Source organism: Monodon monoceros, unplaced genomic scaffold (genome assembly GCF_005190385.1).
Source record: "Monodon monoceros isolate NGI ecotype Baffin Bay Population unplaced genomic scaffold, NGI_Narwhal_1 Super_Scaffold_18, whole genome shotgun sequence".
Taxonomy (NCBI): domain Eukaryota; kingdom Metazoa; phylum Chordata; class Mammalia; order Artiodactyla; family Monodontidae; genus Monodon; species Monodon monoceros.
The window spans coordinates 133347405-133375046 of NW_021703774.1; the positions used below are offsets into that span (position 1 = coordinate 133347405).

The following is a 27642-nucleotide window of genomic DNA, read 5'->3' on the forward strand; positions in this document are numbered from 1 at the left end:
AGCCGATGGGAAGATGGCATTGCTCGGCTGGTGGTTTTGGCTCACAGGTGATCCAGGCCATTGTTTAATCCCAGCGTTCTCATCTCGCATCTAAAGGACTACACGTACTTCCTGATGAGCTTCCTGGCCTCTGGTTTCTTCCCTCTCCTCTGCGCCCCACACACAAAATCCCTCCACTGGCTGACAGCCCAGAGCAGAGGTGGGGGTGCACGTGCTTGATGGACTGCATTCACACCCTGGCCAGGCTGCCAGCTCTGTGACCCATCAGGCTCAGCCTCGCAGAGACTCTGTTTCCTCATCTGTAAAATGGGACTCAGAAAACAAATCTTAGCGGTCCTTGTTAAGATTAGATAAGGTACGCAGATAAACCTTACTGTGGTGCCCTTTTGTTACACACCCGTGAACGTGTAGCTCTCAGGAATTCTCAGCCTTGGCTGCATTGGAATTGCCTGGGAAGCTTTTGTTTATTTATTGAAGTATAGTTGATTTACAATGTTGTGTTAGTTTCAAGTATGCAGCGAAGTGATTCAGTTTTATATACGTACACACGCACATACACATATATTCTTTTTCAGATTCTTTTCCATTACAGGTTACTACAAGGTACTGAAGATAGTAAACTACTGATCTCTGGCTCTCATCTCCAGAAATTTGGATTGAATTGGTATGGGGTTCAGCCTCTGGACATCAGGGTTTTTAAAACTGCCCACGTGATTCTCATGCTCAACCTAGGCTGAGAACTACCGCTTTTAGATCAAGCTTGAATGTCCTCTGTAAACTGTCCACTTGGCCTGGCCAATCCGCCTCTCATCACTTCCTAGGATGTAACTACTGCTCCACAGTAAATAACGAATGGAAATTAATTATTCATGGACATTAAAAAGTAAATTAATGACAGGATGAGAAGGTATATGGGAGTCTTTTTTCCTTCTTTCAGATAGATCTAAAGAGTTCAGAAACAAACTTCTAAACTATAAGCTTTAATTAATAATAGTAACGATAAGAGTGATGCTAATAATTTTGCACGTGACAGGTATTGTGCTAAGTATTTTATATAACTTATTTTATTCCCACTCCCTCTTCCAACACATATACACCTACATACACCCCTAATATTCTTTCTGAGGTTCAAACTTTGTGACATGCTGTTTTCCTGTCTAAAGTTCTCTTCCCTCTCTGCCTAGTTCAAAAATCCCTCAAGGTCTAGGTCAACCCCCATTCTGTATATTTAATACAGACAAAGAAAGGTAAATCTCTCTTCCACCTGGCCTCCTTTGGCACTTACTTTGTGTGCCACGTATTTTGGCATTAACTCAGCAATTCACTTCCTGTGTTCCTAAAACTGCTTCTAATTGTTTCATGTGTGTGTGTGTGCGTGCGTGTGTGTGTTTATGTCTCATTATCACCCAAAGAAGATTGAGGATTCTGGAAGGATAGGGAGTGTTGACTGATACACACATATCAGTCAACATATGTTTCTTATACCAACTGGGACGGCAGATTCCACCTTCAAGGAGCTCACAATCTATAGGGGAAACGTGTGGGTCAACAGAAAAGTCAGTGCAACACACACATTCTCTCTTTGAGGCCTGGTTGGAGTGCTGTGGGGACACTGAGTCAGGCGGATGTGACTAGCTCTCCCACAGGTGGGCCCGGGCACATGAACTGGTCGGCCCCCCAGATCCACATTCTACTCTGGGAGGCTGACTAAGAAGGACCACATTTTTGAACTGACTCTTGAGTTCATTCCCTCACTTCTCGCACAGATGCTTGTTAATTCCCTCCAATTCAAGGCACAGCCCTCACCTCTGGGGATGCAGTGCTGAACCAGACGAAGCTGATCCCTGCCCTCAAGATTGCCGTCCATGGGGGGACAAGTCATAAATAGTCACAGGAGGTGTGGGACCCAATATGTAATTGCCAATTATGAAGAAGGCGATGAAGGAAAACAATAGTGTGCTGTGAGCCAATTATTAGTGTGCCAGTTATTTAATTGGGAGAACGGTGATATTTGTGATAAGAACTCAAGCAAACAAGAGAGATTAACTGAAGGAATACGAGAATATGTTGAGTCCCAGTGAAGGAAAAGTGAAGGAACTCAAGGCAATCTTTAATTTTTCTCCTTGTTTCAGTATGTCTGCTTATCTTACAAACTGATAATCGTTTTCTACAAATGAGCAAATATTGTTATCAAATAACTGAGATCGTTCTCACGGTACTTTGTTTTGTTGGCTACAGGTAGTTTCAAGGGCGCCTGCCTGCCTTATGCCTCTACCATCCTGTAAGTTCCTCTAAGACATGAATCGAGATTTCTTCTTTTCTTTCTTTCTTTCTTTTATTTATTTATTTTTTAGATGATCCAAAGCGCTATGAGCCATTAACACTCAACACCCAATTGTGACTGAGTTTTGTGGGTAATAGAACAGTTGGTTGTTGATGGCACGGCCTGGTCCAGGACAAAGAAAAAGTCCATGTTGATTGGCATCTTCTGTCAGCTGAGTGAAGTCGGTCGGTATCCAGTGGTCAGCTCAGGCAGTGACAGCCGTTGCCTCAGCTGCAGCCTGTGCCCAGAGCCCTCAGCATGCCTGGGTTTGCACTCTGTGGCCCGGACATGCGGTACCTCCGTTCTGGGGTGCAGGATTGTTACACTCTCTCCTCCTTTCCCGGCTGCCCGATTTGCAAGCAGACCATGAGCTCCAGCAGCCCCAGTGACCATCCGCCTTTTCTCCTGCATGGATAATTTCCCAGAGCACAAGGAGGTTAGCATACAAGCGGCAGCTTGGATGGTTGAGTGAGGCCCATCCCGCTGCCCTAGAGTGGTCTGCAATCTCTCCTTGGGGAAATGCCTCCGTGTAGCCAAACCAGACCTCTATGCTCACTGCCTTGCACTTAATTTGAAACTCTGGATGGAGTGAGAAGAGGCCGCTGGGAGCCCATCTCATGAAATTGGAACCTGCGGTTCCACGGGAGATGGATAGCGGAGAGAGGCAGGGAGGCGCGCGTCTCTGGAAGAATGACGCTGAGCCAGTGGTGAGTGTGCAGACAGGGAACTCGCCCCAGCTGGGGCTTCACAAAGGCCAGCCAGACGCCCCTATGCAAAGGATAGCTGGGCTTTTAAATGAAGGTTTGCAAATCAACCCCACTCAGACTCCAACGATGGGGCCACGGTGGGTGACAGATTCTCTGCACAGAGTATCAGAACACGTGCACTGACCATGGGCTGTCTCTAGAAATCCAGTTTATACGATCCCTCTAGCCTGGGGCTGCTGCCTCCTACTGACTCTGTGCCTTTGGACCATCCCATCTCCTCTCTCAGCCTGAGCTTTCGCCTCTGTAAAGAAAAAGGGTGGACTGATCCAGTAGGGTTTTCCATCATTATTTTTTTCATTACTGTTTTTTTTTTCTTTCTTAAATGAAATCTTCTTATATGGGCCCCAGCATGGAAGTCAGATGAAAGTGAAGCTGTTCTATTTGAAGCTGGGTGTCTATCAGGTTTGCCCTGCTCCTCTGGGGCAGCCCCTAGGAGACCCCAAGCTTCCTCAGACCTCAGTGTGAATATCATTGGATTAGATTATCTTCAAGTCCCTTCCAGCTCTGTCATTACACTCCCTGGTGGGGCAGCCACAGAAGGGTTCTCTATTTCTCCCACCTCTGTGGCTCGGTCCCTACATGCAAAGATTTGCGGGGAGAATCCCTCGGGACCTACGACAATGGGTCTCCATGGTGGCTGACTCCCCCACTTTAGACTTCCTTGCCAGATCCATCTCTGTCTGGCTGAAAGTTTAGTCTGATAGTCCCAAGGCCACCCGAGGTCCATACCCCTCGGGCATGGAACAAACAAGGTTAATGGAACACCCGGGAGCTGCCTGCAGCTGACTGTAATCATGCAGGAAAAATGGGACTGTGAGGACGACCCAGCCCTCTGCGCCCTGCCACCCCCCTTGATCATTGACATTGTGTCCCCCTTCTCCAGTGCCCATCACGTGTACATATGACTCAGCATGGCCACCACCAAGCCCAGCGCTGGATCATTGGAGAGGCATCTCTAGGTAGTCCACACTCCCTGTTCACTTTGCTCTATGCTGTGTGAGCAGGGATCCAAGCAAGTCACTGGCTCTGAGGGCCCTTGACATGCTCTGATTCTAATTACCCAGGCAGAGCTCATGTCTGTCCCTTTAAGCCAGGTCAGCCCGATAACCAGGACCTGGGCCATACCCTCCCTCTCCACTCCCCAAAATGATAATCAGTGCAATCATCTCAGACCCTCTACCCCCATTCCCCAAATTTCCAGACTCTTAGGATGTCAATTAGTAGAATGTAACAGTTAAGAGCTTGGGTCCTAACACCAGACCACCTGGGTCCAAATCCTGGCTTTGACACTCCCCAGCTAGATGACTCAGCGAGTTATCTCCCCTTCCTCCTGCCCCTGTGTCCTCATCTGTGAACTGGGGAGATAATAGTATTGATATTTATCTCATCACATTCTTGGGAGAATAAAGGAGTTCGAGCACCTAAAGTGTTGCAATAGTGCCTGGTACAGAATTTGTTCTTTCTGTTCGTTGACCTTTGGTCCCTCTAGAAAGTTGCCTGGCCAATGAGGCAAATGGGGCTGAAACCCAGTCCAAACCCTGCTTGAAAAGTCAAGAAATCCCTGGGTCTGGAGCTGGGCAGTATCAACCCCGAGTGGTTTTCTTTGTTCCTCCCAATTTACCCACCTAACAGGCAGTTCCTTTTTTCAATCCACATGAGGAAACTGTACCAGGCTTGGCCCTGGTCATTGTTCTGCTTGGTTTTTGTTCTCTGCGTCCTCCTTCATAAGGACTCTGGAATTCACTCACCATCCTGGCTCACCCCTTTCAGAATTCCTCCTGTAGGATACCAGGCAGCTTTTTGGGACCCAATTTGTACTCCCTTCACCTCACAAAGGAGGGATTTAGATGTGGCCTCAACCCAGGACAGATCTTCTACCAATAGGGCTCTATCTTCTTCTTACTTATTAGAATTGAGCTTGCCACACAAGTTAGCTAGTTTAACCCTCAACACAACCTGTGATGTAGGTACTGATATCATCCCCATTTTACAGGGGATGCCCACCCCACATGCAAATTGGCAGCACTGGGATGTGAAGGCCTATTTGACACCAGAGCTATGCTATCCTGCCTCCCATTTAGAACGACTCTCCCAATGAGAAAATTTTAACCCACCGTCATCTCGTTTTAAAATCAGCCTCCTATCCCATCTACACTGTGTTTCAGCGGTTTGTTTTCCAGACTTTTTTTTTTTCTTTACATTTTCTTCATCGCAGTTGCCAAATGAGATTGATTTATACATTGATTTGGTAGCCCATATTTTTGCCATCATTCTATGTACCAAGTATGCATGGAAAATTGGAAGCTTAGGGATTAGAACATGCATAGAGATTCTTGGAGCTCAAAGGGAAACATAGATGAGAAAAGCCTCAGAAAGAAGAAACAATTAACTGGTATCTCAGTAAGTTAGTGAAATAGCTGAGATTCACAGCCAGGTCTCTAGACTTCTTCATCTTTAAGGGACGTGGATTTCTAACCCTCGTTTGAGAACCTTCTTTTCTGATACCCGTTGGTTTATTTTGCAGCTTAATAGGTTTAAACGTTGAAACATTAAGCTTTATGTTACTTGCCCCAACCTTGTTTCTAGTCATGACTCCTTATGCTATAATGACAACTTACTTATCCCTTGTAATGGGTTGAATTGTGTCCCCCAAAAGATAGGTTGAAGTTCAAACTCCACTACCTGTGAGTGTTGCCTTATTTGGATATAGGATCTTTGCAGATAAACTCAATTTAAGATGATGTCATGCTGGATTAGGATAGGTCCTGATCCAATGACTAGTATTTTTATAAGAGAGAAAACAGAGACGTAGAGTGGAGAACACCATGTGAAGACAGAGGCAGAGACTGGAATGGTGCAGCTACAAGCCGAGGAATGCCGGGCATTGCTGACTCATGCCAGAGGCTAGGAGAGAGAACAGATGCTCCCACAGAGCCTCCAGAAGAAAGCAACCTAGCCAGTACACCTGGATTTGGGATTTCTAATCTCCAAAAAGTGTGAGAAAATAAATTTCCATTGCTTTAAGCCACCCAGCTTTTGGTAATTTGTTATGGCAGCCCTAGGAAACGAATACATCCCTCCGGAAATGAATCCTGTTGTCCATATACACCTTGGTAAAAAAACAGTCGTCATCTGAGAGGGTCCTAATGGCAAGGAGAAAGCATAAAAACCAGTAAATGTAGGGGGTCAGCCATAAAGCTCAGAATGTGGGTTCCTAGAGCAGTGGGCAAGAGGGCATAGAACAGAGAGGCTGGGAACCCCAAAGGTCCCTTCTGTGCTGGCCCCTCTAAGCCGAGATAGGCTAGAACCTGAGTGAGGATGCGCGGGTCTTACCCTCTGACTCCATTTGCTCACAGGCAAGGCCGTGGCGACCCAGGGGGCACTGACAAGTGCAGCTGGTACCATCGAGGATGGGCTTCCCATTGTTGAAGCAGGGCCCACAGCGGCAGGCATTGAATTCCATCAGGTACTGGTCCAAGGCTCGCCGCAGGTTTTGACGCTTGGTCTCCAGAGGCCCCAGGTTCGTGTGCCGCAGTATCTCATGGATGGGCTGCAACTGTGGGCACAGAAAGAACAGAGGGCCCCTCCCTGGGCTCTGTCCAGCTTCCCAGAGCCCAAGAACTGGCCTTCAAGCTTCTGGAAGGCCTGCTACATGCCAGGCACAGAGCCAGACACTCAACTTTATCCAGTTGTATTGGATCCTGAATCCCCCAACCCATGGATGAAGAAGCGGAGGCTCAGAGTGTTTGAGTGACCAGCTCAGGACCACACAATGGACCATGCTGAACATCAACCTACTTAACTTTGAAACCTGTGGTCCCAGAGGAAGACAAGAGCCCAGAAGCTATCTGTGCCAACTCATCTGCCCCCCTCCAGCACTTTTAGGAATCAGGAAGAGTATAAAGTATTTATATGTTTGTGTGTGTGTGTGTGTGTCTTTTATTGTCAACCTTCATTGCAGGAATTAGTAAAGTCCTTAATGCAGTTGTGTTGCCACTGCTGAGCACCGCCCCTAATGGTGTGAATGTGGTGTTTGCCTGTGTGTATTTGAGGCTGTTTGGGGGATGATGGTGGCGGAGTCATTCACATATGCCCATTCTAGGCAGGACTGTAGTCTAGGGTTTCTTAACCTTGGCACTATTGCATTTCCTGCTGGACAATTCTTTGTTGACAGGGGCAGGCTGGCCTGTGCATTGTAGGGTGTTTAGCAGCATCGCTGGCCTCTACGCACTAGATGCCAGTAGAACCTCCTAGTCATGAAAACCAAAACTGTCTCCTGACACCAGATGTCCCCTGGGGCGGGGGTGTGGGGGAGTCAACCCCTGGTTGGGAAGTAGTAGATGTAGCAAAGAGCATTGACTCTGCAGCTAGAAAATCTGGCTTCAGGTCCCAGCTCTGTAAATTGTGGCTGTGTGATCTCTGTCCCATTACACATGAAGCCTTCCTTCCTCATCTGTAAAGTGAGAACAGTAGTTCTACACTCCAGGTTTACTGTGAGGATTAAAGTTGAGAGATGGGGAAGACCTGTCACGTAGTCAAAGCTAAATCAATGCTGCTCGCTTCCCAGCTGTGTGGCCCAGAACTCGTAACTGCCGCCCCCAAGCCTGAGCCCTGTTATCTATAAAATGGGTGTAATAACCTACTTCTTAGAATTCACGTGAGGATCTAAAGAAGTAATGAGTGTGAGATATCACTGCAAAGAGGAAGAACAGTATAAAATAAAGCACCATTTTTATTAGTTAGATGTGGTGATAGTAAAAAAAAAAAAGCCTATATTTTTCAAATTGCATGTATATATGGTTGTCTTCAGCATGCTTATAAGGCTATGTATTTTAACCCATAACCATCAAATGAAATCTCTTTTCCAGATCTCTCATTTTACAGGAGAGTAACCTGAGGCTCTGAGAGGGGAGGGATTTGCCAAGGTCACAGAGCCATTCAGAGATGGGACTGAGCCCCACTGGAGCAAACTCACTTCTCAAGAATCAGAGGTCAGTAGGGCACTCGCCATGCTTTGAATGGGTTCCTGGAGATGTGTACAGAAAGACCCGTGGCAAACAAACCTTGACCTGTGGCCAGGGGGCTGTGCCTGAGGTCACCAGGCTGCTCATGTCAGGACTGGCTGGGCCCCCAGCCAAGGGGAGAAGACCATTACTGGAAGTTCAGGGAATTTGGCCCCATTGTTAGGAAATCAGTACAGAAAGGGCTGCCCCGGTTAAAGATGACTCTTAGTTCCAGAGAAGGCCAGAACCAACGGGCAACTTCCCTTTGACCTTCCAGGGGAGGTCAGCACTCAGACCCCCATCTCTCCTTTCTCTTCCCCAAATCCTCATGCAGAGGATTGGGAAGGGCTGTGGAACTTAAAGAGGGAAGAGGGATGGAGAAATGATTCTTAAAATGTTAGAGCTTGAAAAGATATTGGCAACGGTCTCGTTCCCATTTTACAAATGAGAGGAAAGATTCAGAGAAGGCAAGTAGTGTGATATCAACACGCTATAACATAACATATAACATATAATAATATATAGCATAACAGGATCATCACATAGCATGATTCCTATGTTCACTCGATCTAAGCACCTGCCATAAATACGCACTGCTAAGCTCTGGAATAGGCAAATGAATAGGACTCCACTCTGAGCACCAGGTTCCAAATAACTCCCTAACTGGCTTCCTCTCCATGGCCATAGTCTGTCTCTCTGTCTCTCCTTCATCCTTCATACCTCTGTGAGCATTTTCCTTTCAAAGCACAGCTCTATCTGTGTCACTCCCCTGCTCTATGACCTGCCAACAGCCTCATGTTTCGAAGCCAGCCTTCCAGGGGGCATCATGGGTTGCAAAGAGATCATGAACGTTAACGTCAGTCAGTCTTGGCTCCAGTTGGGCTGTGCCATTTCCCGGCTCTGAGATTTGGCCAGCTAACTCAACTTCCACAAACTGCTTCCTCAATTGACATTTACTAAGTACTCACTTCTCTCTCCCTAACCTTGGGATGTAACATTTTATTATGCCCATATTACAGAGCAGAAAATGGGAGCTCAGAAAATGAAGTAACTCATCCAAGGTCACACATCAAAAAGGTGGCTGACCCATGAGCCAAACTATATCTTTTTCACCTCATACCCAGGCTCTCCCAAAAGACAGAATTGGGTCTTCTCCAAGTCACGAATGTCAGTCTTCCCCTTGGAAGTTTTGCTCAAGGCAAACAAAGAGCTCACCTCTTGACCATGAAAGTTTATATGTTACTCCTGATAGCAATTTTACAGTTTTGCCCAAATCACTAATAGCTTGATGATAGCAATTTTTAGACCCTATGTGAATTACAGGTGCGTGAAAATGGTCCTTATTTATTGGAGAAGAAATGCAATCAGGGTTAATCCATCTGACATCTTTCTTCATAGAGAAGAGGGTGTTATAATAGATTTTTAGGTTTAACTGTTGGTATATATTTTAAGAGAAGGAATGTATCCACACCTGGAATTTTTAACTCTCTATAGAAAATGAGCAACGTCAGGGAAAATGGGCAAGAAAACAATAATATTTTATTTAAAAGCCCAAAATATAACTCTTTTTTCTAATGAACTACCCTTGCATATGAATTGAATAGTGTGACAATACTGGTAGAACAATCCACTTCCTTTGCAGTTTGAATACAATTTTACTTCCTTTGTGGGGTTAGAGATTTAAGGCAAGCTTTCTCAACTTTGGCACTATTGACACTAGGGGCCAGATATTTCTTTGCTGTGGGCAGCTATCCTGTGGATTAGGGGATGTTTAGCAGCATCCCTGGCCTCTACCCACTAGATGCCAGTAGCATCTTCTCAGTTGTGACAATCAAAAATGTCTTCAGGGCTTCCCTGGTGGCGTAGTGGTTGAGAGTCCGCCTGCCGATGCAGGGGACACGGGTTCATGCCCGGGTCCGGGAGGATCCCGCGTGCCGCGGAGTGGCTGGGCCCGTGGGCCATGGCCGCTGAGCCTGCGCGTCCGGAGCCTGTGCTCCGCAACGGGAGAGGCCACAACAGTGAGAGGCCCGCGTACAGAAAAAAAAAAAAAAAAAAAAAGTCTTCAGACATTGCCAAATGTCTCCTAGGGGAGCAAAATTGACCCCGGTGTCTGGGAACCATGGCTTTAAGGCAGGTGCTAGGATAGAGGGAAGAGAGAACTGGACATTAAGTCCAAAGGTCTGGGATCCAGGTACTGCCACATATGAGCTATGTGAACTGAAACGATTCACTTGATGACTTGGAGCCTCAGTTTCCTAATTTTTCAATGGGGAGAATCCCATCTGTGCCAGAGGTCATTGTGATGAGATCATGTAGAGCAGGGAGGGGCAGCAAACTATAGCTTGAAATCGTACTCAGCCCACGGCTTGTTTTTGTATGCCCTTTGAGCTAAGAATGATGTTTACATTTTTACAAGATTGAAAAAAAAAAAAAAAAAAGTAGAAGAAGAAGAACTTGTATGAAAGGGACTGTATGTGGCCCACAGAGCCTAAAATATTTACTATCTGGTCCTTTACAGAAAAAGTTTGCCAACTTCCAACTTAACAGATGTGATTTTTAAAGTCTTTTATGTGAGTTGTTATTTTTATAAGGTGGCTTAATCCCGAAGAAATTCTGGGACTACGAGTGTAAATCTAGGCCCTGACCGGATAGTAAGCTTGTGATCCCAGCTCTCCTGTGGCCTGAGTCTAGAGTCACGTATCCCTGTAGTCAGACGGGGAAGGCCACCAGTTCAGCGTGCCGTTACATTTAATCTTGTTCTCTGATGGGCTTATAATAAGAAATATGAAATGATCTGGTCTGCTTCACTTTCATTCCTCGTGAACGTAGAGTTTCTTCAACTGCGAAAAGACTTACCTCAAAATCAATAACAACAGGGTTATACTTTAATGACCTCCCCCAGGAACGGTATGTAATGACGCTCCTGTCTTGTGTCAAGCCACCTGCCCAGCCAGAGCTGCCACCTTGCACCAGAGGAATGATGTCTTCCACACCCACTGTCTTCTTGTCATCGACTGCCATCGAGAGAATAACCACATTAGCTCATTTCCTAAAACGCCAAGCTCTGCTAATGAGATTTGGAACAAAGTTTAAGTGCTCTCCTTAGAGCTGTCTCCCACTCTTCTACCTTGCTCGGTTAACTAGCAGGACAAGGCAGAAAAGAAGCACTGAGACTTGGAAATAGATCCATCCTTTGGATTAGAGCAGACGCTGGGAAGACAGCCCAACCCAACATGGAGGAGGGAGAAGATGGGAAAATGGATGATGATTCATTCATTCATTTATTCAAATATTTATGTCAGATGTTTACTTGGTGCCTGCTATGTGCCAAATAAGTGCAATCAAATATTGTAAGTGCTATAACAGATTTCTCTCTCAGTAGGGGTGCAGAGAAAGATGTGGTCAGATCTATAGTAGCAGTGGGGAGGTGGTCAGGAAAAAAGGTGAGTTATCTAGAAGAATGGATAAATCTTGGCAGGTAAATGGAAGGAGGAGGGAAGGGCATCAGAGAGAAGAAGGATTTGACTTAAGGCCCTGAGACATGAGTAGCCCAATGCAATGGGAGTAACTTGAACCTCATCTACTCATCCACTGTACTATAAACTATTTCGTCATCCCTGCATCCTCTGTGTCTCCCACCTGGAAAAAATTACCCAATACAGGTTGAATGAATGAATGAATACATGAAAACTCGTAGTGACCTGTGTGGGAGATGTTACAGAATATTCTTGTACCATCTTTCTCTAATAATTATTCTTTGAGCTTGGACTTGATAACCACATTTCTCTCTCTCAGCAAACTTGTTTCCTCCCTCGGGACTGTACCTGATGGGACTTTATCCAACAGTCGACTTTCCAAGTTCCATCCGCACATTCCTTTCATCCCAGCTCTTACTTAGATCTTTGTCTAGTGCTTGAAATCTAGGAGGGTGCACCATATGAAGTCAAGTATTTCTAAGGTGATCTCAGCCTATGCAGAATTCAAAATAAGCCCACTACAGGTCATTGGTTTGGGGTATTCAGCAGATATGCAGTATGACCATTGACTGAAATGGAATCAGTTGGTGGTGGGGGGGGGAATAGAGTACATGCCCCGATTTTGAGTCCGAGGGGAAATCTGGCTTCTCTTTTTTGGGAAGCCCATTACTAAATACTTGCCTATTTTGCCACCTCCAAATTTTTTACAAGCTTCTCCTGATAAACGTCCTCCAATTTGTGTTGTATCTGTGTACTCATAGTCGATGCCAAAAGAGCCTCCAAAGCATGTCTTGACATCATTGCTGGAAAAACCTGCAACAGGGAGCAGAGAAACATAGAATGCTGAGACGCTGAAAGACCGTGAATATGGTACAACCAGCTCATAGTAGTAGCTTACAGCTCACTAGCTCACAGTAGTAAAAGCTAGCTTGTATTTTGCAGTCTAAGAGGTCCAGGTTGAAATCCCAGTTCTTGAACCCAGTTTCAGTGTCCTCTTCTGTCTTGATCCAGTGCAAATATTCTTGAAATGAGAAGGAATATGTATTGCACACACTAGTTGGTGAAAAGTGCTTGTTCCCTTTCCTTTGCACATTCTCCACGGAGCCTCCTTGAGACAGTGATTCTATCTCATCCATCTCCATATACCCCTGTGCCTAGCACAGTGCCTGGCCCAAGATTGGCACCAATTTTGCCTTTGCTGCCCCTTCCTTTCTCCTTTTTCACCATCTTTCTAAAGTCTACTCAAGCTCCAATTCAAATATCATTTCTTCCATGAAGCATTTTTGGATCAGAGCACTTCCCTCTTTCTTCAGAGCTACCCATGTGCTTTGTTTAGGTCTGAATGATCATATGTGTCCCAGTTCTTTTTGCCCAGGTCCTCTTTGCACCGCAGAGAGGCCAGAATGCTGTCAGGAGGTGGATAGATCTCCCTGGGGAGGCTGCTTGGCTTCTGGCGCCATGAGAGGTGTGAGGCCCACGTCAGTTGTCTCTGTCTCTATCTGAGGAGTTGCCGAGGAATCTGCATTTTGCAGTTGAGGAACATAATTCTCAAAGGAATAACATCATTTTTCCCCAATCCCACAGCCTGTAGGTGAACAGAACTAGGTTTCCAACCCTTGGTCAGCTGGCAAGATAAGGCTACAAAAGCAGACTGGAGCAAGATATTGACCATTGCTGCAGAGTTCAGCTCCCTCTGTAGCTAAAGTCTTCTGAAGGTTGTGAACTGGAGTTTGCACTGGCAACATGTCATTACTTTTCACTGCAACTATACAATAATTATGACCAGTCGGTGTCTTATTCTGGCAACCACAAAGGAAAAATAATTTAGGTTGTAATTCAGTTAAGCTAAGGATTAGATTCAATATTTTTAAGGGAGTATGAGGCAGCAAGTTTACCTGCCAGCCTTCGCATGAAACTGCAGACTCTATGGGGTCAAGGACTGGCATCTTACTCACCACTCTCTTGTCAGCCTAGCAGCACGATGTCTGCCATGGGGGAGGAGCTCAGTGAGTATTCTCAGAATAAATGATTGATGAATGAAAAAAAATGAGTGAATAAATGAATGCCAAGAGTCCTTGGGTAAGGGCTTCTAATGGAAAGAATCTTACAAGTCAGGAATCCTGAATTTAAGTCCCAGTCACTCAGATGAATGGATAAAGAAATTATTATAGATATAATTATATATAAATATATATAATTTTAATATATAATTATTATATATAATATAGAAATAAAATATATAATAATTATATATAATAACAAATATATAATTATTATATATACAATTGTGTGTATATATGTATATACTCTCTATAGATCCCACATATATACCCTATATATATATTCCACATATATACCCTATATATATATCACATATATCCCATTTATATATAAAATAATTATTCAGCCTTAAAACATAAAGAGATCCTGCCATTTGCGACAACATGGGTGAAACTTGAAGACATTATGCTAAGTGAAATAAGCCATACCCAAAAAGGAAAAAAGAATGCCTGATCTTACTTACACGTGAACTCTACAAAACTCAAATATATAGAAGCAGAGAGGAGAACGGTGGCTGCCCGGGGGGAGGAGGTGGGGGAAAAGGGGGTTGCTGCACAAACTCGTAGTTATGTAGGAGGAATAAGCCTGGCGATCGAATGGACAGCTTGATGTCTACAGTTAATATCAGTAATATTGCACTGAATACTGGAAATTTGCCAAGGGAGTAGATTGCAGGTACTCTCGTCATACACACGTAACTATGTGAGGAGAGAGATGTTAATTAGCTTGACTGTAATAATCATTTCACTTTATTTGTATCAAATCATCGTGCTATATACCTTAAATATATACACATTTTATTTTTCTTAAAAAGTAAAACAAAACGCGTCCCAGTCCCTGACACCCTGTATGAGCTTAGAAAAGGCCCATGATCTCACTGGGCCTCAGTTTCCCATTTATGGAGAGAAAGGGTTGGACTTGCTCGTCCTGAGTCCCCTTTCGGCCGCAGCCCTCTGTGCCTCTGTGCACAGCAGTTTCTGAATAACTCCGAGCTGAGAGTGCCTGGGAGAAGTGATGCTTTAAGCACCAGCACTCAGCGCCGAGCACAGGGTTTCTTTTGCCATTTCCGTTCAAGTACTTTTAATTTTTAATGCACTACTAATTGAGGAAGATTTAGCATATTTAATTGTTTTGATTAAAAAATGCTTCAACCGTGATAAACAAAAGTGGATGAAAGGAATTCATGGGCAGAAGCCAGAGTGATTACTTAGGTGAGTGGTGCAGTGCTGCCCAATTAAAGTGACGGGCCGGGCCGATTAGTGGGGGCTGGAGGATGCCTGTGGAGTGATTATGCTCATGAGGGGTCTGCAGACAGCCTGCCACGCGCTACTTGGAGAAGAGAATTCCAGCTTGATTTCAGCAGCACGGCTTGACTGCAAAGGATCGCCTCCCGAGGACCCTGAAGGAGGGTACCAGCCAGCAAGGGGAGGTCTGTGACTTGAGAATCATACAGCATGAGGGCTAAATTATCCTTAGTCACCTACCCCATACTTCTTATGTTTACTTGTGATGCCCTTGGTTCGTAAAGATTAATTATCTTGCCCAAAACCACATAGCTAAAAAGAACAGTGGAGCTGAGATTCAAACTCGTCTTTCTTGCTTAGAAGAATTAGCTAATTCTATTTATTGCATCAGACTAAATTCTGCTGAAAAATTTAGTAAGCATCTACTATGTACCATCCCAGGCATACCGTGTGTTGGACAAGGTAGACACTGTGAGAATAAAACTGGTATGAATATGATGCAGATCTAAATTACAAGGTTCTGGCCTTGAGAAGCTAGCAGGTGTGGGGCAACATAGTAAATGGAGACAGATTTGGATCCCGAGAGTTGCTTATTTCGTGGAAGACAATTTTTCCACGGATGGGGTGGGGGGATGGTTTCGGGATGATTCAAGCACATTACCTTTATTGTGCACTTTATTTCTATCATTATTACATTGTAATATATAATGAAATAATTACACAACTCACCATAATGCTGACAGGAGGCGGAGCTCAGGCAGTAATGCTAGTGATGGGGAGTGGCTGTAAATACAGATGAAGCTTCAGTCCCTCGCCCACCGCTCAGCTCCTGCTGTGCGGTCTGGTTCCTAACGGGCCACGGACCGCTACCAGTCCATGGCCCGGGAGTTGGGGATCCCTGGACTATAGGACCAGGTGGTGCTCTGCCAGGGCTCCACCCCACCCCATCAGCTCCTTAGATGTCAGCTTTGGACCAGATCAAACTGCCGTTTGTTTTAGACTTTCCTGCTCAGTAAACGGGAGTTGATGTTTGCCGAACCTGGCTACATATTGAGATCATCTGGAGGGCTTATTAAAAACACAGGTTCCTGAGCCCAACCTCTATCACTTCTGATTTTGTATTTCTGAGTAATCAGCAATCTGTATTTTAATTAACTATCCCAGATGAAGCCTATGCAGTGCATCTGGGATGAGATACTGAGCACCACGGTCCTACAGAGAACCTCTGGTGGCCTGTCACAAAGCCGGCCTCCATACTAACCTAGTCGGTGCCTTTGTCAATGCCTTGGATATGGACTTAGCAGCCACGCTCACTGTATCTACCCAGAGGAAGAAAAAGAATCAGGGTCCAAAAAGCCCTCAAAGGGCTGATGGACAGACAGACCAAGCAAAGCAAAATGGGACTCAGTTGGAAAAGTTGTAACATCCTGTCCTGGGGATAAAATACCAAGTGCATGAGCACAGTAAGGAAGAGAGCCAGCTTAGCAGGAGAACAAGAGAAAAGGCCCAAGGGTTTTAGATCACTTTCAGCTCCGGAGGGCAATGAAGCCAGGTGAAAATTATAATCAAAAAAGTAAAGGCGGGGATAATCTCATTCCCTCTGCGCAGGTTAGAGAAACCCAGAACCTGGTGCCGAGTTCTGGGAGCCACACTTTTAAAAGGAAATAAGAAAACAGAACATTCGCTGGACATCATCCAGCCTCTGAGAAGAAGGAAATCATGCCACGTGCAACAACGTGGATGAACCTGGCGGACATCGTGCTAAGTGAAAGAAGCCAGTCACAGAAGGACAAATACTGCATGATTCCACTTATATGAAGTATGTAAAGTAGCCGAACTCATGGAAGCAGAGCATAGAATTGTGGTTGCCGGGGGTTGGGAGAGGATGAGGAATTGCTAATCAACGGGCATAAAATCTCAACTATGCAAGATGAGTAAGTTCTGGAGATCTGCCAGAATATTGTCCCTATAGTGAAGGACTCGGTATTGTACCCTTAAACATTTGTTACAAGATTAGATCTCATGTTAAGTGTTTTTACCACAATAAGAGTTAATAAAAGAAGAAAATGGGGAATGATTGAATGAGAATGAGCATGAGGGTGAAGAAATGTAAAGCCAAATCCTTTGGGGAATGTTTGAGGGGATGCAGGATGCTTACCTGAACAAGAAAGGAGAGGTTTCTCTTTAAGAGAGGTCAGTAGGATTAGATTCAGCCCTCCGGAGGGTTGTCTTGAGGAAGAGGAATTAGGCTTGTTTGTGTGGTCACAAGGGCAAGAACTAGGACCAAAAGGGCAGATACTACAGGGAGATAGATTGAGGCTCAACTTAAGGTAAATCACCGCAACACTCAGAGGCCAAGGAGATAGGAGTTGTTTCATGAGGCAGTGAGCTCCCCATATCTGGAGGGTCCCAAGCAGAAGTTAGCTGTTTGCCTGTGAGTAGAAGAAGCATTTGCAGAATTGACGAGATGTCTTTTAAGAGCTCCTCTAAAGCCAAGGTTCTGAAACTTTAAGAAACACACCAGAACACCTGAGGAGCATTTGAGATAACTTGGTACGTCCTTAATGATTTCTTTTTTTTTTTTTTTTTTTTCGGTACGCGGGCCTCTCACTGTTGTGGCCTCTCCCGTTGCGGAGCACAGGCTCCGGACGCGCAGGCTCCGCGGCCATGGCTCACGGGCCCAGCCGCTCCGCGGCGTGTGGGATCTTCCCGGACCGGGGCACGAACCCGTGTCCCCTGCATCGGCAGGCGGACTCTCAACCACTGTGCCACCAGGGGAGCCCCCTTAATGATTTCTTATTGTGTTCCAGGTATCTGGGAAGTGAAGAGGGCTAAAGGGAGTGTTTGCTGTCAGTGAGCTTACAGACAAGTGTGGAGACATGGACAGGTAAGCTGATAATTCTTGTACTGTGTGATGAGGACTTCGAAAGAAGGCAGCAAGCTCGGGGCAGTCTTCCTTAGGGGGTCAGAGGAAGGATACCAGAGGCAAGTGTGAAAGGATGAGTAGGGATTAGCCAGACAAAGTGGAGAACATTGAGAGCAAAGGGAGGCCGCGTGAAGGCCTTGTGTCCCCAGCAGCAAGAGTCTGCTCAGAAAGGCCAACATGGTCTGAACTCCAGAGTGGAAAGGAAGGAGATGCAAATCAGCCAGGGAAGTACTGGGAGACCCTTGGAGTCCTTCCCACTCTAGTCTGGTCCCCAGAGGAGCTGTTGTGCCCGCCTGGCAGGCCAGGAGCCCGGGGGACACGTCTCTGGCCACCATGTCTACTGCTTGTTTCACACCTGGTCTGGGCTGTGGTGCAGTTGTGAGAGCTGTCTTCACACCTCCGTGGAGATACTGCATCCATGTGGCTCTAAGGCAGAGCCAGGCAGCCTTATTTCTGAGGTGCCAGAATCAGCAAGTCTCTGTCATTCCTCAGATGACAAGCATCAGGTGGAAAAGAGCAGGTGTAATGCATTATTTATCTCTGTGCAACAAACGGATGCCATTCAGGTTGCTGTGATCTGTGTGCTATGTTGCTTCGCTATGTTGGTTGCCCTCAAGGGAAAGGAAGAATCATATAGCCTATTTCATGCCATAACATTGGAAAAGATGATTGTTTAATCTGTGACTGGATGAGCTGGGAAGCGTTGGCTAACTTCCCTGCCCCCTAGGTGCTTCTGTGTATCCATTAAAACGCATGCTTCTCCACCTAGAAGGGTGGGATAGGGAGGGTGGGAGGGAGATTCAAGAGGAAGGGGATATGGGGATATATGTATACATATAGCTGATTCACTTTGTTATACAGCAGAAACTAACTCAACATTGTAAAGCAATTATACTCCAATAAAAATGTTTTAAAAATGCATGTTTTTTCCCAGCCACCTGAGAATAATAGTACAGGTACCTCTGTGCCTTTGCATGTGCTGTTCCCTCTGACTAGAAAGTTCCCTTACCTCCTTCACTGAGTTTCTCCCACTCAACTCTAGAAAACATTCCCTCACTCACAAGGGCCCTATATCTGTGTCCCCGCAGTATCCCTGTGTGTCCTTCATGGTATCAGCACGCTTCCCTATAGCACAGTATTTAGCACACTATAGTAATTGTCAACTTCTTGGTCTGTTCTTCCAATTATCCTGCAAACTTATAAAGTCATCTCTTGGGTTTGCAAGGCTCGGCATGTAACAAGCCCCCCGAAGTGCTCAGGGATGGGCTGATTCCAACCCATCTAGACAATACCTCTAAAATGTTCTGAGAGTCACAGGTCGTCTTCTGGTTGACAATATAAATCATATCTTTGTAATATTTCATGCTTGATTAAGAGTTGATATTTTATAAAGCTCTTTCATCTGCATTATCTCATTGGAGGCTCACAATGGGGCTGGGAGGATTTACTCCTTTTGCAGGCAGACTGGGGTTGGAGAAGGCAGGAACTGTGGTGGTTAAGTGTGTGAACTCTGGAGCCAGAGTCGTACCCTTCACTGGGAGTGTGGCTTTGGATGAGTGCCTGAACCTCTTTGTGCCTCATGTTCCCCATTTGAAAATGGAGATGAAAATGGTTTCTGTACATGAATCTCTAAAACTGGTGTCTGGTACACTTAAGTGTTCTACAAATCTTATTAGTTGTTGCTATGATTGTTAGGTAACTTGCCCAAAGTTCCATGACTAACAAGCCAAGAATCGGGGTTTGATGCAAGGTGTGCCGTATCCAAACTCGGGGCCCGCGCCATCTCATCAAGCCAGTCTTACTCTGCAGGAAACTGTTCATCATGGGCCATGAGTAGCAGTGTCCTCCCCAAACCCCTCATTCCACAGAGCAGCTCAGAAAAATGAATCCATGCTCCCAATGGGCAATGTTGGGGCTGCGGTCTCAGGTCTCCCTCCACCTGATAAAGGGCTACCTTCAGGGACTCTGACCCGCTAGATGATTTTGGTCATGATGGGAGGCAGTCGTATAGCTGAGGACCAGGCTCTGAAATGGAAACTGGCTGAGGTGGAAATCTCCATGCTCACTTACTGTCTGAACCTCCCTGTATCACAGTTATCTCATCTATGACATGGGGATTTTAACACTGTCTACCTCATAGGGTTGCTCTGAGGGTTAAATGACTTAATCCATGGCATGTACAGTGTTTAGGCTACTCCCTGGCTTGAAACTAGCAATAATGGTCGAGTATTACTATCATTACTGCTGCCAGAAATGCCACAGCATCCCTAGACTGGGCTGTTGTTTCCTGATTCTGAACTGGAAAAATTGGAGAACACGGGAGGCTGAGGAGTTTGTGAACACCAATTTTCTTAATCAACTTCTCTGCAGGGTAAACTGTTCTATTAACTGAGAGGGAGTGAATGAAGAAGATGGAGGGAACAACGTCCACATCATGTGCTGGGCAAAGATTTTCTAGGCGTTATTTAATATTCACACATCATTCCACAGCAAGTACAATTATTCCCATTTTAGAGATGAGCAAATCAAGGCTTAGGTAGTTTCAGCCACTTGCCCAAAACGATACAATAAGTAAATAGTAGAATGGGATTGAACCAAGGTCTGTGTCCAAAGCCCATTTTCTCCTTGCCACATTATATCACTTGGAGAGAGGGAGCTAAGGGTGGTCCTGGGAGTAATTTTGACATTATCACACCTTTTTCTCCTTTCAGGCTGAGGCTGTTTTCAGTGATAGAGGTGGAAAGTCAAAATCAGGACAAATTCAGGAGGATGGTGCTGAGAGTCTCAGTTCCATGTGTATGCAAGTGACTTAAGGGGGGTAGGGACAGAGCCAAGACACCAGGAGTCTGTCAGTCATTCAATACCATCCATCACCGTGAAGCCTGGTTGTCATGGTAACTGGGGATAAAGCCTGGAGCTTGTTAGAATCTAGTGCCTGTCTGTTCAGGATGATTGGTTGGTTAGCAGACACAGCAAAAGACCTTTTGGGCCAGCCCAGACTACTTAGCCATGAGTATAACACCCTTCACAGTCAGGTTCCTGCCCACCTCACCATCCTCACTGTTCAGTCCAGCTGAGACTCTTTAGAAATCTACCCTTGATTCTTCAGAGTGTAAGAGAAGCTCCAGAGGATGCCCAGCACCATGGGTTTAGATTCTGAACCAGCCCTGCTAGAAAGACACTGAGCCTCTACTGTGAGTCAGCCTCAGCCTGTGGACAAAACTCCAGAAACACATCATTCACAAGATGCACTATGGAAACAGGCAGTTGTAATAGTGTGATATACATAGAGCTGTGTCCTGGGTACACGGAAGTATTGGGTCAGCCAAAAAGTACGTTCGAGTTTTTCCATAAGATGTTATGGAAAAACCCAAATGAAATTTTTGGCCGACCCAGTACCTAAGACAGGTTCCCAACCTGGAACTGGGGAGACAGAAAGACTGTCTGGAAAACCCTGTTTAAGCAGAGACCAAAGATGAATAAGCATTAGCCAGGTGAAGAAGAGAGGGTGGGGAGGAGAGGGAAGCAGTGCTCTAAGTAGAAGGAACAGCAGCAAGAAGAAAGTGAGTATGATTAAGTCAGGGGACCAGCATTTGGCTCAGTACAGCCTAGCCCCGCAGTGAACAGTGGGCTGGAGGGTAGAGCAGGGCCAGCGCACGCTCCCTTGAAGGCTGCGCATCTGGTCCGGTGGCGGAGACCCTCCTGTCTCAATGTTCACCTTTGCATGGCTCCAGCAGCTTGCCGTTCTGCAGCTTGTCATCCTCTCTGTGGGTCCCTGGAGGCCAACACTGACTCCATTTCCAGGTTACTGATATCAGCACTCATCCTGCCATAACCCAACCACTGGATTGTTCTCACGTATGCACCGGCCTCAGGGGCAAGCCCTCTACAAAGAGTCTGGCCTTTGGGTGAATCACTCATCTCCTACTACTGACCCTCACCACTTGCTGCTTCAGCCACTCCCATGCAACTCTCTCCTCTTAGCTCCAGCTGCGTTCTCCACCAGGCAAGCTCCCATTCCTACTAACGTCAGAAGATCAGGTGCGAATGTCTCTGGAGTCTAGACAATGGCAGGGGAAGAAAGGGTGGGTTGCTCCCTCCTTTGTGCTTCTACTGTATTTATTTCCAGTCAAGCATTTATCGCATTGTATTATTCTTAGCCCCCAACTGACTGCACATTTCTCCAGGGTGGGAATCTGTGTGTTTCACTCCTGTGTCCCTGGAAATCATGGGTTCTCTCTGAGTATTTACTAGGTGAGTGGATGGATGGATGGATGGGTGGAGATTAGATTATGAGAAGGGTTTTCCTCAGAGATTGTTTCCTGCCTGCTACTTTGGGTAAGAAGGGAAAATGCTCTGCTTAGAAACTTCCTGAAAGGGAATTGTAAGCAAACAACATCAATAATATATAAATGTGATGGAACGTATGAAAAATTTGAGGGACTTAATTTATACACCCATCTCATCCCAGTTACTCTCCATACACAGCTTAATCATCTGGGCTGCCTTTGTCTCATTCTACTAAAGGAATAGAAAACTCATAGCTCAGGGGCCCTTAATCCCTGCTCAGACCCTTTAGGAATCCACGACTCTCCAGAGTGTAAGGAAATCTCCAGAGGATGCCCGGGATTGATGGGCTTGGATTCTGAATTACCCCAGCCAGAAAGATACTGAGGCTCTACCATGGGCCAGCCTCTGCCTCGGATAGACATCACTAATTGATCACAGTACTTTCCGCCTGAGCCCATAGCTGGTGTCACAGTCCTCAACTCAGTGGTCCTGGTAGCATCTGCTATTGAAGCGACCTGCCATTGGTGGCTTAGGTACATTTTCTGGCCTATAGGTCTTTAAGTTTCGCTTTATTGAGTGCCATGGGTGCCAGCACACCATGCTTGTTCTTGGCTCTGTGAATGTACCTAAGCTTCAGAACAGACCATCACAAGCTGGTCAGTTTAACCTTTAACAGTTCTCTGTGACAATTCCCAGTCAAGGGTCAAGCTGACCCAATATTGCCCTTAGGAGTGAATATTGAGTATAATACTCCGTTAGGTATTTTTAAAACCTGATTTATCCACTTTCAAAGCTATCACAAGCAGTTTAATAGTTTTTTAGAAAAGAAAATAAGTGAAATAAATATCCAGGGGTACCACAAGAAGCACTGAACTTGGAATTAGAAATCCTCATTTCAAACCTTACTCTGCTGCTAACCAGTGGTGTCACCTTGGATGTATCATTTATCTTTCAGTGCCTGGTTTTCATCATTTGTAAAATGGGTACAGCCATAAAACACAGCTCAAAGCATTACCAGGAAGCTTAAATGGAATGAGATGCATGTAAGAACTCAGTATGCCGCCTGCCACAGAGTTAGAACTCAGTGAATGCCTGTTTTTCTCATCTTCATTTAGATAAGCTGTTTCATTACATGAGACTTCACACACCTACCTTGGCAGTTATTACTCACACCTGCCTCTACCTTTCCCCCTTGACCACCTTCCTGTGATGGTTAATTTTATGTGTCAATTTGACTGGGCCAGGGTGTCCAGATACTTGGTCAACATTATTCAGGGTGTTCCTGTGAGGGTGTTTTTGGATGAGATTAACATTTAAATTGGTAACCTGAGCAAAGCAGATTGCCCTCCCTAAAGTGGGTGGACCTCATTCAACCAGTAGAAGTTCTGAATAGACAGAAATCTTACCGTCCCCCGCGTAAGAGAGGATTCTTCCTGCCTGACTGCCTTGAGCTGGAAAATTGGCTTTTTTCTTGCCTTCGGACTCACACTAAAACGTCAGCTCTTTCTGGGTCTCAAGCCTGCCAACCTTCAGACTGGGACTACACCCTCAGCTCCCCTGATTCTCAGGCCTGTGAAATCAGACTGGAACTAAACCGTTAACTCCCCTGGGTCCACAGCTTGCCAAATGCAGATCTTGGGACTTGTCAGGCTCCATAGTTATGTGAGCTAATTTTTTTATAATAAATCTCTTTATATATATATGTAAAGTATATGGAGGACCCCAGCTAATATACTTCCTAATGCCTTCATTATGGATATTGATGATTCTCCCTTTATTTAAAGTGATTAGATACATGTCCACAGTCAGTGGAGCACACTGGGTTCAGACAGTGTGTCTAATGCGTTTTTGACTATCCCCAAAAGTAAGCAATACATTTTAGATCATGACCCAGCCCACTTACATCCAGCTGAAATAAGTTGCAATACTTAACCATACTTTGTGTGATGCTGTCTGATGATTTCCCTCTTATTGTATTCTATTTCATTTTGTTGAATGCTGGTCATGACCCACCAAATTTCTCTTACAATCTGCTAATGGGCTGTGGCATTACAGGATGTTGGTTTACATCACAGGTTCTCACGTGGACTTCTGGCTCCACCCATAATAACAAGATGACCTTGACCTTGCTCAAGTTATTTAACATTGCTGAGTTTCAGTTCTTCATTTGTAAATTGGGGATTATAGTATCCTCCTCTTCCCCAGTCTTTCCTGAGGATTAAATGAGATAGTGCATTTAAAGTGCCTAACTCAGTGTCTGCCACATAATGAAATGTTCATTAACTGTTGGCCATCTTACCAGTGTTGCTAGAGTCTAAGCCCCTGGAATATAGTATCAGAATGAATGACAGAAGTGTGGGGAAATGGTGTGGGACAATACACAAGCTCTACATCAGAAGACCTTAGTTAAAAACTAACTGAATCATGTTGAGCCATTTACTTTGGGTCTTTGGACCTCAGCTTTCTCTCTATAAAATTGGGAAAAATAATAATATAATTCCTCAGAAGCTATTATGAAGATCATCTTCAATGCCAGATGTGAATGATTATATTTTACCAACCTTAGGAGTTTTTAGATGTAAATATATTTTATTAGAACCAGTTAATTCTAAGTACAGTGAATAAAAAGATAATTTGTTAATCCGTTTTAGGTAGTAATCAATTTGGTTGTCCTTTAATCAGTCATCCCTGACTATAATTAGATGATTATAACAGAGAAACCCCATTACCTTCTGTATGAGATAAGAGGACCCATGTTGGTATCTAGACAGTGCTTACCATGTTATGTGGGCTTAATAAATGTTGAATGAAAAACTGAAGGAATGAATAAATAGAGAAAAGGAAGATGGAGGAAGAGAATGTAGAAGTATAATTGATACCAGCTTTAGTGAGATTTTAGTCATGTCGCTGTGACTTTTCCTACCCAGTGTGTTAGGTGGTAGACCAGTTGGCCAAGGACGCCCGCTAGAGGGCAATGATCAGTAACTGGCTGAATGTACTGTACTCTCACTAGAAGGATCTTTTCCAGCGTCACTGTTATCTGGCAGCCATCAAGGGGAGGCATAATGGAATGCAGGCACTGCTTTAGGCAGAGTTGTTACCACCTTGAAAGATAGTGATGAGAATTCAAATTGACCTTGATCAATGGGAGGAGCAGTCCCTCCAAAACTGGATGAAGCTCTAGAGAAAGAAATGAATGACCTTGATTTAAAAAATGGGCAGGTGGGGGAGGAGGCATGATTGATGAGTCTCCAAGTCTACAGCAGAAGTATTGCCCACTGCAGGCTGGACATAATGATAATGATTTCCCTTCCATTTGAACAGTGTTTCAGAGCTGACCGATTGCAGAGCCCTATGAGATATGTTGTCTTATTGTCCCCACTTTACAGATGAGAGGACAGTTAACATTATAGAGTTAATAACTGGAAAGCAGGGAATAATAAATATGGTAATATGGTAAATCAACATAGTGCAGCAATAATAGGTACCATTTTTAAACTCTTACTATATGCCAGGCACTGGGCCACCTGATCACACAGATTGTTTCATTTCATATTCATAACAACCCTAAGAAGTATTACTGTCATTGTCTCATTTAGGGAAACAGGAAACTGAGGCATGAAGCAGTTAATTTGCCTGAGGATCACATGGTTGACAAGTGATGGAGATGAGATTTGAGCCCAAGGAATCTAAATTAGAACCTTTTTCAGCAATTGATGCTTATCGAGTGCTCATTAGAGCCTGAGCATTACACTAAATATTTTCTGTAGATAAGTTCACTTATTCCTCACAATTACTCTATAAGTTAAATGCCATTAATACCTCCAGCTTAACAGGTGAGAAAATTGAGACTTGAAATGATTAAATAATCTGCTGGTAATCACACAGCTAATAAGTGACAGAACCCATATTTTCAAACACTAAGCTATCCTAATATCCTGCATTCAAGGGAAAGCTATCTCCTTAAACACTTATCATGCAAGATGTACTTGGAATTAGTCTCAAACAAACCCTTGTTATCATTCCTATTTGGGTCTTGAAAAAACTAAGGCTCAGAGAAATCAAGTACCCTGATCAAGGTCATGTAACTGTTAACTGGTAGAACCAAGATCCCCACCCAGATGCGTCTGACTCCAAAATCTGGATTCCTTGCTACCATCTGCCGGCATATTTTTTCATTCCACAGTCCTTGATCAAATGGTATTTGCTACTTACAATCCCACCTAAAACTGTAAACCATAATAGTAACTACCGTTTAGACCATGTTTTATTTATCACGTGCCTTTTAGAGTTAATTCTCATAAGAGCCTTTTGCAGTAGTTTATTATCCATACATTAGTTATGGGAAAACTGAGACTCAGAGATGCAAAGCTTTAGCTTTTAAATGGCAGGACCTACATGAAAAGCAAAGACATCTTTGTAAAAAGAACTCTTTTTACTACCGCGTTGCCTAATGGCTTTTAAATGGGGCCATGAAATGCTACTGGCTTCTCACCAGCAGGGCATCAATAGAAGGCATGTTTTGTTAAGGTCTTTGCAGAGCCCTTTCAATATGGCCCCAAACTATAGAATCATGAACTTTTAGAGCCTTGAGGGCTATTAGTTTACTTTCTATTCCAGGCATGGTTTCTATTACAGCATCCCTGATGGAGGTATCTTATCAGATTTACTTAGATTCCTTAACTGCTAAGAAACTCTATTTCATGTTGCATTTTGAGAGACATCTCTCCCGGGAAGCTGGCCCTCCCAGGCAAACTCATCATGTTCTTCTTGCCCTAATGTGTGTGTGTGCGTGTGTGTGTGTGTGTGTGTTAGAAATATGATGTAGAAGGAAAATAATGTAATGTAATGTAATATAATATAATGTAAATATAATGTAATGTAATGTAGAAGGAGTACACCTCACAATTCACACCCAGGCCATCTGCAAATTATCTAAACTCTGCTTTCAAAATATGTCCCTAATCAATCATATTCTTTCATCTCCATTCTTTATTCCCTACCTGGACGTCAACAAGAGTCTTCTAACCGTGCTCCCTGAGTCCACTCTCAACGCATGTAATCTGTACTCTGTATAGTAGTGGAACGACCTGCTGACACAGAGATTAGACCATGGCAGTGCCCTGCTGATAACCCTGCAGTGGTTTCCCGTTTCACTGCAGACATGGTCCATACTTCTTACCATGACCAGCAAGACTCTCTGCAGCTTCTTCCAACCTCAGCTCCCTCCATCCTCCCCTCACCCGCGGGCTTTAGCCACACGTTGCTTATTTCAGTTCTCAAACATGGCAGGCTGTCCACTCTGCCCAGGACATCCTCCCTCTTTCTTGTCTTTGGAGTCTCCTTCTGAATATCTTTTGGACCTTATCCCAGTTAATCCCAGACACTTTCCCAGATAACCCTAAACTAAGTGATTGTCTTCTCCTTTTCCTCTCACAGTTATTCTCTATTTCTACGACCTGTTCATTTTCTAGCCAGCTCTTATCACAGTTTGCAATTTTATATGTATCTATTCATTAGCTGACTCAACAGAAGTTATTAAGGCCAGACAC

The 27642-nt window shown here is 44.7% G+C and overlaps 1 protein-coding gene across 2 annotated transcripts in view; it reads right to left on the minus strand.

The window, feature by feature from the left end:
- Positions 1-1958: 1958 nt before the first annotated feature.
- Positions 1959-27642, minus strand: part of C8A (complement C8 alpha chain) — a 65990-nt gene continuing 40306 nt past the window's right edge. For both annotated transcript variants that reach the window (XM_029228665.1, XM_029228666.1), the window contains 4 exons: positions 12251-12382; positions 10950-11107; positions 6424-6646; positions 1959-2728 (listed from right to left, as the gene is read on the minus strand). In XM_029228665.1, the coding sequence (XP_029084498.1) occupies positions 2577-2728; positions 6424-6646; positions 10950-11107; positions 12251-12382 (665 nt within the window). In that variant the 3' untranslated portion in view covers positions 1959-2576. The remainder of the gene's footprint in view (positions 2729-6423; positions 6647-10949; positions 11108-12250; positions 12383-27642) is intronic.